Source organism: Anopheles gambiae, chromosome 2 (genome assembly GCF_943734735.2).
Source record: "Anopheles gambiae chromosome 2, idAnoGambNW_F1_1, whole genome shotgun sequence".
NCBI classification, from domain to species: domain Eukaryota; kingdom Metazoa; phylum Arthropoda; class Insecta; order Diptera; family Culicidae; genus Anopheles; species Anopheles gambiae.
The window spans coordinates 72,943,649-72,957,230 of NC_064601.1; the positions used below are offsets into that span (position 1 = coordinate 72,943,649).

Sequence of the window (13,582 nt, forward strand, 5' to 3'; positions counted from 1 at the left end):
CTATCCGTTGTGTTGCGCAAATCACAACGTGGGTTGCCCCGCTATCACGGGCAAATCTGACTTTAGTGTACTGTGATTCTTGTTTCGTTTTTTTCCGTATTGATAAAAACATTTCGTGCGTGCGTATTCTAGTTCGTGAGAAAGGTGACGCCGACCGTTGGAACCATTGCGAAAACCGCCATCCTTGGAAGCAACCATTAGCGCATCAAGCTCGCGCCAATCGTGATCGTCGTTGCGTACAACTTTCGTGCAAGCTGTGCGAAGTCAGTGAACTTTCGCGCCAATTTTTAAAATAAAAATGGAGAAGAAGTTGAAATCGGTGCAACTGAAAAGGCATCAAGCGGTCGAATTGGTGAAAAGTATAGAACAGTTTACGATCGGCTACGTCGAGGAAAATGCCAGTGAAATACCAGTGTGTTTAGAACAACTAGAAAGGTATTATGAGGACTTCCTACATGCAAATGCGAAAGTGATGGAACTCGATGAGGAGGCCACAGATGCGAGTGTAACTGAGCGGTGTGATATGGATACACGGTATCGTCGCGTTAAGGGCTTTCTTCTACGAAAGCAACCACCTCCTACGGCCGCGCAAAATATGTCGAATGAGTCGATGCTATTAGCGAGCTCGACACTCAATAGTTCGGGACGATCAGGTGCAGTAAATTTGCGGCTTCCAAAAATCGAATTGCCTACGTTCGATGGCGATTCCACCAAGTGGTTAACGTTCCGCGACCGATTTGTGGCGATGATCGACAGTGCCAGTGAGATACCGAATATAATGAAGCTGCAGTATCTGCTGTCCTCCTTGAAGGGCGAGGTTGGTTTGCTTTTCGAGCACACCACATTGACAGCAGACAATTACGAGGTGACGTGGGCTGCCTTGCTGAAGCGGTACGATAATCCACGTACGCTGATCCGGGAATACTATCGGAAAATTCATCACCTGCCGGCAGTGAGCTGTGACAACGTGGACGATTTGGCGCTGCTCGTCGATGAATTCACGCGGCATGTGAACGGGCTGAAGAAGCTCGACGAACCGGTGGACACCTGGGACACGCCGCTCGCCAACCTGCTTCTGATGAAGCTGGATTCGTCGACCATTCTGGCATGGGAGAACCACTCAGCGCAACATAAAAAAGATAAGTACAAGGAATTAGTAGACTTTTTGCAAGATCGTGTACGAATATTAAAATCATCGCGCGAGTTTTCCAATAACGGTGACGGCAGTTTGAGAATGGTGGCCGGCAACAGAAGGGTCTCCGACCATAGGCCGAGAATTGTGGGCAATGCTGCAACTGCAAGGAGAACTTCGCCGAATGTTTCAGCTCAACAGTGTGTTTTGGGTTGTACAGAGCTTCACAATCTGCGCAATTGTCCTGCATTCTTGCGAAAGGACGTACAGCAACGCCGTGAAGTAGCCACCCGTGAGCGACTGTGTTGGAACTGCCTCAATCGCAGTCATCATGTGAGGGATTGTCGTTCCGCGTTTAAATGCACTACGTGCAACGCACGCCATCACTCCTTGCTGCACGTAACGCCAATTGTCACAATGGTTGCGCAGTCGGATGATGAAGTGGTTCTGCTGGAAACAGTCCAACTACAACTGGTAGATGATCATGGCAATAAACATACAGCACGAGCACTGTTAGATTCCACGAGCACTGTTAGATCGATGTGCAACTTTATCTCCGAATCTATGGCCCATCGACTGTTGACACCGCTGTCCAAAGTAAGCATTGCTGTATCGGGTATAGGGCAAATCAAACAGCACGTGAAGGGTTCCATCACAGCGACCGTTCGATCGCTAGGAGAAGACTTCCATTCGTCAATGGAATTTCTAGTGCTCAAGACTCCGTCAGCTGAAATTCCAACCATTCCCTTAAACATTGCGAAATGGAACATCCCAAACGTACAGTTGGCAGACTCGTCTTTCCACGTTCCGGGAAAGGTCGATGTTGTAATTGGTGGAAACACGTTCTGGGAGATACATACTGGAAGAAAACAGTCATTGGGTAACGGAAGGCCATGGCTGATAGAAACTGCGTTTGGATGGGCGGTCTCGGGGAATACTTCCCAACTTGCTGGCCCCAATCTACGATTGTGTCACACGGCCGCCAACGAAGGTGCCATCGAACGCTTGCTCCAGCGGTTTTGGGAGGCTGAGAGTATTATGGAAGGTCCTGCCTTGTCAATTGAGGAGGACATGTGCGAAAAACATTACGTAGCTACCACGAGCCGTAATGCACAAGGTCGCTACATTGTGTCTTTGCCGCGAAGCCCCAAACCTGAAAGAACGCTGGGTTTGTCAAAAGAGATAGCAGATCATCGTTTACTGGGTGTAGAACGTCGACTGAAGGCCAATCCTGAAATGGAAAGGGAATATATTAAATTTATGAGAGAGTATGAGTCGTTGGGACACATGATCAAACTCACGGAACCCGTTGATGACAACAAACCACATTGCTACATTCCTCATCACGCGGTAGTCAAAGAGACCAGTACAACAACCAAGGTGCGTGTTGTTTTTGATGCATCCTGCAAAACAACATCTGGCTACTCGCTAAACGATACTCTGCTGATTGGTCCAACAGTGCAGGATGATCTGCTTACAATCATCCTACGCTTTCGAAAACACGCTGTCGCAATAGTGGCAGACGTAGAGAAAATGTACCGGCAGATTCGTCATTGTGAAAACGATCGAAATCTATTGCGCATACGTTACCGTGAATGTCCCTCCGATCCCATTTCCACGTATGAGTTGCAAACGGTGACCTACGGTACCGCAACAGCACCATTTCTAGCTACTCGAACACTACAACAAATTGCGCACGACCACAAACAACAATACCCTTTGGCAGTCGACCCAGTGCTACATGACTTTTATGTGGATGATTTGTTGACTGGAGCAGAAGATGTAGTAGAGGCCGTTGGAATGCGAACGCAAATTTCGCAAATGCTTGAATCGGCAGGTTTCCTCTTGAAGAAGTGGGCATCTAACGTCTCCGAAGCGGCGGATGACATCTCCCCGGCGGATGACATCTCGCGCGGGCTGAGTCCGGAAGAATTGCTGCAGTGTACACGTTGGTGGCATGGACCGAGTTGGCTGTCCTACGGACAAGAGAAGTGGCCCCATGATCAACCAGCGATGAAGGAAGGCGAGGCTGACATCGAAGAGCGACTGGCAGTCTCACACATTGTCACTACATCTACGATGTGTGATTTTAGCAACATACTTGTAGAGAATAGAATAAGAAATAATAAAAATATAGAAGATCGATGTATAGGCAAGTGTCAAAATGATAAGCAACCTAGGACGAGAGACGGAGCCAGAGAAAGGAAGCACAAAGTGCAGAGAAACGAGAGCGGCAGAGAAACGAGAGCGGGAGAGAAACGAATTGGAGCGATGACCACGAGAGACGGACGAAAATCGGAGAGAGCTTTGGGGACGACGGAGAGAGAGAACGACACAGCGATCAGTTTTTGGACGAATGTTGACGAGAGCGGTCATAAAGCACTAAGCATCCTAAACATCTAAAGTACGAGACAGCAGTAAAGATAAAGAGATAATAAAAAAAGGGAAATGAAAAAAACGAATGTTGAAATTGGCGAAGACAGTTGCGGATATCACGACAATGGCGCAAACCACGCTCCCAGATCGTAAGTATAAAACGTTTTGTGGATTGAGAGCAGTGCATTGCGGGAATGTGCTGAAAGTGTTGATAAATGAAGTGAAGTACGTCATGTCGGTTGCAAAAGACATTCAGTAAATGTGCTTTAATGTGTATAAACGAGCGATGCATGTTGAGGATGAACAGAAGCGATATTGAACACGGATCGGTGTTTCTAACCGAAGACAGAGGATTTGTAAAGAAAAATATATACCGACAAGTGTGCATACATTGTGTGAAGAACGTGCCTATTCACGCGGAAACAATGCTTACCACAGTTGTATGACCGTTTCCCGGGAATTTGCATTCTTGTTCGAGCACGATACCAGAGGTGTGCGAGTGTGTGTTCATGTGTGTTTGTGCGTGTATGACATCCACATATCACGCGAATTCTTAGAATTTTTGCCCGGTGGTTTTGCGTTCTTATTGTTAACATAACACAAAAGATCGTTAGGGCGCCACGACTTTAAGTGTATGCGTACGTATTCTGGAGCAGGTGTGTCAAACACTTTTCATCAGTGCGTTACATTTATGTTTTAAATTTTTAACCCGCGAGCCGAAAAGAATAGTTCTTAAATTAAAAAAAAAGAGTCAGTGTACTATTGTAAAAAAAAAGAAAGATAAATATCAGTAATTATAATTATTTTATTAGAATAAGCAAATCCACTGTTTAATAAAATCTAAGAATTTTCTACCGAACAGGAGGTTTGACATACCTGATCTAGAAGACACACATGCTCAAACAGGAGTGTATGTCCGCCAGAATTGTGTGTGTGCGCAGGTTTGTGCACTACGTCTAGAGAACCCGCGTTTTCACTCAGGATCAAAATGGCGTTTTCTTTTTTACAAAGAAGCGAAATATTCCATAGGCTATGACTTCAAATGTATGCGTGGATTGCTTCGAAAGTCGGTGTTCACGCTAAAGTACGGTGCTTAGCATGAAGCGTGAGATATGTTTTACGGTTCGGTACGAATGTGAAATTTTTATCAATTTTAGTCAAACTAATTCAAATTGTAGTTGGTAAATTGAGGCAGTTCTCTGGAATTATAGAACGTTGATACATATATAAAATACGCCTCTGGGATGGCTATGTGTAAAGGAGAAAAATCTCTAGGAGGGCTACTCAGAAAATGAACACCTCTGGGAGGGCTGCAAATATATAATAATAAAACAAAAGAATAAGGTACGCCTCTGGGAAGGCTACTTGTAACACGGGGACGCCTCCGGGAGGGCTACTCGAAAATGTACGCCTCTGGGAGGGCTACAAAAAAAAAATAATAATAACGAACGCCTCTGAGAGGGCCGAGTGTAAAAAGAGAACGCCTCTGGGAGGGCTACTCGAAAATGTACGCCTCTGGGAGGGCTGCAAAAAAAACAATGAAGAAATCAAATATATATATGTAATAATGATACTTATAAAACAAAAGAATAAGGTACGCCTCTGGGAGGGCTACTTGTAACATGAGGACGCCTCCGGGAGGGCTACTCGAAAATGTACGCCTCTGGGAGGGCTACAAAAAATAATAATAACGAACGCCTCTGGGAGGGCTACTCGATAAATGTACGCCTCTGGGAGGGCTGCAAAAAAAAAAAGAAAAAATTAGACAAATATATATATATATAATAAAAAAAAAACAAGAGAATAAAGTACGCCTCTGGGAAAGCTACTTGTGACACGAGGACGCCTCCGGGAGGGCTACTCGAAAATGTACGCCTCTGGGAGGGCTACAAAAAAATAATAATAATAACAAACGCCTCTGAGAGGGCCGAGTGTAAAAAGAGGACGCCTCTGGGAGGGCTACTCGATAAATGTACGCCTCTGGGAGGGCTGCAAAAAAAAAAATGAAGAAATCAAATATATATGTAATAATGATACTAATAAAACAAAAGAATAAGGTACGCCTCTGGGAGGGCTACTTGTAACACGAGGACGCCTCCGGGAGGGCTACTCGAAAATGTACGCCTCTGGGAGGGCTACAAAAATAATAATAACGAACGCCTCTGAACGGGGCCGAGTGTAAAAAGAGGACGCCTCTGGGAGGGCTACTCGATAAATGTACGCCTCTGGGAGGGCTGCAACAAAAAAAAAAAGAAAAAATTAGACAAATATATATATATATATATAATAAAAAAAAAAAACAAGAGAATAAAGTACGCCTCTGGGAAAGCTACTTGTGACACGAGGACGCCTCCGGGAGGGCTACTCGAAAATGTACGCCTCTGGGAGGGCTACAAAAAAATAATAATAATAACAAACGCCTCTGAGAGGGCCGAGTGTAAAAAGAGGACGCCTCTGGGAGGGCTACTCGATAAATGTACGCCTCTGGGAGGGCTGCAAAAAAACAATGAAGAAATCAAATACATATATGTAATAATGATACTAATAAAACAGAAGAATAAGGTACGCCTCTGGGAGGGCTACTTGTAATACGAGGACGCCTCCGGGAGGGCTACTCGAAAATGTACGCCTCTGGGAGGGCTACAAAAAATAATAATAACGAACGCCTCTGAGAGGGCCGAGTGTAAAAAGAGGACGCCTCTGGGAGGGCTACTCGAAAAATGTACGCCTCTGGGAGGGCTACAAAAAAAAAATGAAGAAATCAAATATATATGTAATAATGATACTAATAAAAAAAAAACGGTACGCCTCTGGGAGGGCTACTTGTAACATGAGGACGCCTCCGGGAGGGCTACTCGAAAATGTACGCCTCTGGGAGGGCTACAAAAAAATAATAATAATAACAAACGCCTCTGAGAGGGCCGAGTGTAAAAAGAGGACGCCTCTGGGAGGGCTACTCGATAAATGTACGCCTCTGGGAGGGCTGCAAAAAAACAAAGGAAGAAATCAAATATATATATGTAATAATGATACTAATAAAACAAAAGAATAAGGTACGCCTCTGGGAGGGCTACTTGTAATACGAGGACGCCTCCGGGAGGGCTACTCGAAAATGTACGCCTCTGGGAGGGCTACAAAAAAAAAAAATAATAATAACGAACGCCTCTGAGAGGGCCGAGTGTAAAAAGAGGACGCCTCTGGGAGGGCTACTCGAAAAATGTACGCCTCTGGGAGGGCTACAAAAAAAAAAATGAAGAAATCAAATATATATGTAATAATGATACTAATAAAAAAAAAAAAACGGTACGCCTCTGGGAGGGCTACTTGTAACATGAGGACGCCTCCGGGAGGGCTACTCGAAAATGTATGCCTCTGGGAGGGCTGCAAAAATATATATATATCACATTGAACGGACAAAATTTTAATCTTATTTTTTTTAGGAAGCCCAATAAAGGAAACAAGTTGCGGAAGGCGCTAAAGTTGGAGAGAAAAAGAAATATGCTACTAGTCGCTAAACTCCAGAAGATGAAGTTTAAGAACAATCGACTGCAGAGAGCTATGCCGTTTGAGGAAAGCATTGACATGGAACCACGACACTCGACCGCAATTGACATATCGAGCAATGACAGCTCCACACTAGCTATTTCAATGAACTCACTCTCTGCGGTATCTATAAACATTCCGGAATGTAAACCGCTCGATATAAAGGACGAGATCGATCGCAAATCTTTTGAAAATTGGAAAGATTTATTAGAGGCATCCATGGAGCTCGCCGGCATCACAGACGAACACACTAAAAACAACGTCTTTAAGGTTAAGGCTGGACCATTACTACTGGAAACCTTGGAAGGAACACCAACCCTAGCATTCCCCGACGTAGCTATTGCACCATACTCAAACGCAATGAAACGGTTGAAAGATCTGTTTGGATCCCGGGAATATCGTCTAGTACAGCGTCAAAAGTTTAGATCCTTGACTCAAAGTGCAGATGAATCTGACTTAAAATACGTAAAGCGCGTGATAGCTTCAGCCAAGCTGTGCGATTTCGATGAAGAAAAGTTAACGGAGAGCGTGACTGAAGTTCTTCAACTACATGCACTAAACTCTAAAATCCGGGAAGCGGGTCGTAAGGTTATGCGCAAGGGAGGTACTTTAACGGCACTTGTGGATAAGATCAGAGGTTACGAGTTGGACAAAACGAACGAAGAAATCTTCAAGAAGACGCATCAACCGGAAGCGGAAGCCATAGTAGCGGCGGTTACACGCGGACGGGTAGAAACTGATTCCTCCGCACGGCACCCTTCAGGTCTACGTGGAAAAAGTATCGAATACCAAGGACGGCCAAATTGGAGAAATTTTAGAGATAACGGAAACAACTATGAACGGGTTGGTACAAGGGCGGTAAATAAGATTGTGCCTTGTTGGAGATGCACCAGCCGTTTACACGTGTCGTCTAAATGCCATGCTGTGGACAAGGTTTGTCGTAACTGCCATAAAACGGGCCATATCGAACGCGCTTGTCGAATAACGCCAATCCCTAACACACTTAAGCGTCGGATCAGTCGAGAAGACGAGAGATCGGCAAAACCTGGCAAAATTGCCACGTTGGCAAAAGAGGAGGACGGAAAAGATGACACAAATATCGTAAGTGATTATTAAAGTTGAAACGGTGTCCGTATTTTTTTTTTCTCTTCAAGTTTTTAATGTTCTTTGAATTACTAATTGTTTGCATAAAATAAATTTGGTGAATAATCTACAAGAGTAACTATAATGACATTTCTGAATTGAGGTGTATTCAATGAAAATTATGACATGGATCTGATAATTTTGATGATTATTTCAGGTTGTCGAACAGATGGCAGTAACTATAAACGGTGGTCACGAAACGGAAATACCTAGTGGATACATCGTCGGTCGTATAGCAAATTCTACGTCGGTGGTTTTTCTGATCGATTCAGGAGCAGAGGTCAACACCGTTAACGAAAGTATCTTTGATAAGCTTTATAATGATGAAACTTCCAAGAAACACATATATTGTGTATCAGAAGGTACCGATAAACCGCTTCGCGCGTACGCCAGCCCGGGCGAGATAAACGTTGTAGGAACTTTCGTTACGGAGCTTTTTATTTCCGAGGAAAGGCCGTGTTTTTTCGAAAAATTTTATATTATCAAAGGCGGCAAGCCTTTACTTGGAAGGGATACAGCCCTTCGGTACAGTGTGTTGCAGTTAGGACTCAACGTCGTAGTCGATCGTGGGGACGATTACCAAGGTAGTGTTGTTAGATTTCCAGGCGAAATTTTAGCAGTAGCGACAAAGAAAGAATTCCCAAAATTCAATGTTCCCCCGGTAATTTTGTCGTATGACATTACCAAGCCACCATCTCGCAAAATATTTACGAACATTCCATTGCCATTTCGAGAGGAGACCGAACGTAGGCTACAGGATCTTTTAGATACAGGGATTATAGAGCTCGTTACGGATTCAATGGATAGGTCATTCTGCTCTTCTTTACTAGTCGTCCCAAAAGGTAAAGACGATATACGGCTAGTAGTTGATCTAAGGGGCCCAAATAAATGTATTATACGCACACCTTTTAGAATGCCAAATTTAGAGGAAATTCTGGCCGACCTTCATGGTGCCAAATATTTTTCTACTATCGACCTTACAAGTGCGTTCTTCCATGTAGAAATCGCAAAACAATCGCGGCATCTTACAAATTTTTTTGCCGGAAATGCTACTTACCGGTTCAAACGTCTACCATTTGGTCTGTGCAACGCCCCTGACATCTTTCAGGAAATATTACAAACAAAAATATTGTTGGGCTGTAGTGGACAAAAATGTTACTTGGATGATATTTTAGTACACGGTAAAACGAAAGAAGAACATGATAAAAACCTGAAAGCAGTTCTGGATCGACTACAAAATCATAATGTACGTATTAACAACGACAAATGCGTCTTCGGAAAAAAACAAGTAAAGTTTGTAGGTTTTTTTATGTCAGACAAGGGAATGCGTGTCGAAGACGAAAAACTAAAAGCAGTTAGGAACTTCCGTCGACCGGAGACTGTGCTCGAAGTGAAAAGTTTCTTAGGATTTATGAATTTTTCAGAGCGTTTCATTTACATGCGAGCAGACAAGACGAAACATTTACGCGAGCTAGCAAAGTCGGAATCATTTTACTGGACAGAATCAGAGGAGGATGAATTTGTTTACCTCAAGCATGAAGCGTTGAAGTCAATTTCTAGCTTAGGATACTTTAGCTACAAAGATGAGACTGAGCTCTACGTAGACGCTTCTCCGGTGGGTTTAGGAGCGGCCCTGGTGCAATTCGATACTGATAGTAAGCCACGAATAATTGCATGCGCATCAAAAGCTTTAACTAGAACCGAACAAAAGTATCCTCAGACACAGAGAGAGGCATTGGCGATAGTTTGGGGAGTAGAGCGATTCTCATTCTATTTAACAAGCAAAACGTTTACCATTCGGACGGACTCCGAGGCAAATGAATTTATCTTTGGCGAAAGTTGCAGGCAAAGTAAGCGAGCGGTTACGAGGGCAGAAGCTTGGGCGTTGAGACTGCAAGCTTACGACTTTACGGTGAAGCGTACTCCAGGCCACTTAAATATGGCAGATGCTTTATCGCGTTTGTTAGCTAAAACAGAGGAAGATGAACCATTCGACGAAGATGACGAAAAACATGTTCTGTATACTTTAGGGGGAGGTCTTATTAGCGTTTCTTGGAGGGACATCGAGGAGGCGTCAGAAAGGGACATGGAACTTGACGCAGTAAGAATAGCTATTAGATCTGGAAGTTGGCCTGACAATATTCGAAGGTACGAAGCAGAAAGGAAATCCATTCGTTCTCTGGAATCACTGATCTTCAAGGACGATAAGGTAATACCACCAACTGAATTAAGATCAGAAATAATGCAAATTGCTCATAAAGGTCATTTAGGTATCTCGGCTATGAAACGCATTTTGAGAGAATATTTTTGGTGGCCTAACATGAGTATGGACGTTGAAAACTTTGTGAAGAAATGTACCACATGTTTAGCAATATCAAGAAAAAACCCACCGGTACCTCTTACGAATCGTACGTTGCCTGACGGCCCTTGGCAAGTCCTCCAAATCGATTTTTTATCAATTCCTGGTTGTGGAACAGGCGAGTTTTTAGTAGTTGTCGATACATACTCAAGATATATAGCCGTAAATGAGATGAATAACATAGACGCTAAGAGTACCATTATGGCCTTAAACAGAATATTTACTATCTGGGGTTTACCTCTAACTATTCAGAGCGATAATGGACCACCGTTTCAAAGTAGTGAATTTACTCTTTACTGGGAAGAGAAAGGCGTAAAAGTTTACAAATCTATACCCCTTAATCCACAATCTAACGGAGCCGTCGAAAGACAAAATCAGGGAATCATCAAAGCGCTTGCAGCAGCCAAACATGAAGGAGGCAGTTGGAAGGAAGCCCTAAACTCTTACGTACATGTACATAATAACATGAAACCACACGCCCGTCTAGGTATAACACCTTTCGAGTTATTAGTAGGATGGCGATATCGGGGATTCTTCCCGAGCCTTTGGGAATCCAAATTATATAACCACGTGGATAGATGTAACGTACGTGAGCAGGATAAATTCTCTAAAATGATTAGCAAAAAATATGCAGACTCTCATCGAGGGGCAAAAGATTCTGACATTACCGTGGGGGATACGGTTTTTATTTCAATTCCCAAGAAAAATAAGACGGATGCTACATTTTCCTTAGAAGAATTTACAGTTTTGGCTAGACAGGGTGCGAAGGTGGTGCTACAGAACGATCGAGGCGTACAATACACCAGGAACGTGGCAGATTGTAAGAAGGCAATAAGACAACCATTACCTAAGACAAATCCAACGGTCATACTCTCGAAAAGAAATAACTCCGGAGAAGGGCAAGTACAGATATCGGATGATAGTCCAGAATTTGATTCACAAAAAAGACCAAGAAGGGATATTAAGATGCCGAATAAGCTGAGGGATATGGTTTTGTATCAAATTGATCAATAGAGTAGGAGTAGAGGCGAATGTAGAGAATAGAATAAGAAATAATAAAAATATAGAAGATCGATGTATAGGCAAGTGTCAAAATGATAAGCAACCTAGGACGAGAGACGGAGCCAGAGAAAGGAAGCACAAAGTGCAGAGAAACGAGAGCGGCAGAGAAACGAGAGCGGGAGAGAAACGAATTGGAGCGATGACCACGAGAGACGGACGAAAATCGGAGAGAGCTTTGGGGACGACGGAGAGAGAGAACGACACAGCGATCAGTTTTTGGACGAATGTTGACGAGAGCGGTCATAAAGCACTAAGCATCCTAAACATCTAAAGTACGAGACAGCAGTAAAGATAAAGAGATAATAAAAAAAGGGAAATGAAAAAAACGAATGTTGAAATTGGCGAAGACAGTTGCGGATATCACGACAATACTGTTCGCCAAATACTCAAGGTATGGCAAGTTAAGGAGAGTTGTGGCTTTCTGCTTGCGGTTCATCACAACGCTTAAGGCAACCAAGGCATCATCGTGCAAGAGCATTAAGGTAAAAGCGGACATCAAGACGTTGCTGCACTCCGTTCCACCGCTTACAGCAGAGGAGCTACAGCAAGCCGAACTGCGTTTGTGCCAGCTAGCACAACAGGAGTCGTTCGCGGAAGAGCTGGTCGATCTACAACGAGGGAAGCAGGTTAGTGCGAGATCGAAGCTGAAGTGGTTGTCCCCATACATCGACGCACAGGGTGTGTTACGTGTCGGTGGCCGGCTAGGTAATGCCAACATCCCAGAGGCAACGAAGCATCCGACAGTCCTTGCAGCATCACATCGTCTGTCAGTGCTATTGGCAGAAAGGGTCCATCAGCAGGAAATGCACGCCGGACCACAAGCAATGTTAACCATACTGCGGCAGAAGTTTTGGTTAATTGGAGGCCGAAATATGGTAAAGCGTGTGTATCACCAGTGCCACACTTGCTTTAGAAACAAGCCGACGTTGGTGAAACAGGCGGTAGCGGATTTGCCTGAGTCACGGGTAACACCAACGAGACCGTTTGCGGTGAGTGGGGTGGATTATTGCGGTCCGTTCTTGTTGAAGTCCACCATCCGCAATCGCAGTCCCACCAAGGCTTATATCGCAATATTCGTCTGCTTCGCGACCAGGGCAGTTCATATCGAACTGGTGAGTGATCTCACATCGACTGCATTTTTGGCTGCATTACGTCGTTTTGTCGCGTGGAGAGGGAAGGTTGCTGAATTGCATTCAGACAATGCAACAACATTCAAGGGGGCAGCGCATGAACTGCATCGTATCTACAAGATGCTAAAAATCGATGAGGTTGATAGGCGAGGGATTTTTGATTGGTGCGCCGAAAATGAGATGGTGTGGAAATTTATCCCTCCGCGTGCACCTCATTTCGGAGGTCTTTGGGAAGCGGCAGTAAAATCGGCCAAAAAGCACCTTCTAAAAACAATAGGAGTTAGTAGCATTACACAGGAGCATATGCTTACCCTTTTAGCTCAAGTTGAGCAATGTTTAAATTCTCGCCCGTTGGTACCGTTATCCGACGAACCAACTGATTTGGAAGCATTAACCCCGGCTCATTTTCTGATAGGTTGTAGTATGCAGGCAGTACCGGAGGTTGATTTAAGTAAGCTTTCTTCCAATCGGTTAAAAGAGTACCAAGTAGTGCAAAAGCATTTACAAGTAATTTGGTCCCGGTGGTACCCAGAATATTTGCAGCAGCTGCAAGCCAGAGCAAGGCACGCAAACAATGCGCCGGTCAGGCTAGAAATGAATCAGCTAGTTATAGTAAAGGAAGATAACGTTCCACCTACCGTTTGGCCGAAAGGGCGAATAACTGCTTTACATCCGGGTAAAGACGGTGTAGTTAGAGTAGTTACACTACGAACAGGCTCGGGAAAGGAAATCGTCAGAGCAGTAAATAGGATCGCATTGCTACCTAATCCCATTGAGCAGCAAAGGTTAGAATGTCACGCAGCTTCACCACGTGAAATACAATAAACAAACCTTGTT

The 13,582-nt window shown here is 44.1% G+C and overlaps 1 protein-coding gene across 1 annotated transcript; it reads left to right on the top strand.

Moving 5' to 3' along the window:
* The first annotated feature begins 298 nt into the window (after positions 1-298).
* On the top strand, positions 299-3,239 carry LOC133390961 (uncharacterized). Its single transcript, XM_061640473.1, has 2 exons — positions 299-3,080; positions 3,226-3,239. Exons 1-2 carry the CDS (start codon positions 299-301, stop codon positions 3,237-3,239), a joined length of 2,796 nt encoding a protein of 931 aa, XP_061496457.1.
* The last annotated feature ends 10,343 nt before the right edge of the window (positions 3,240-13,582 follow it).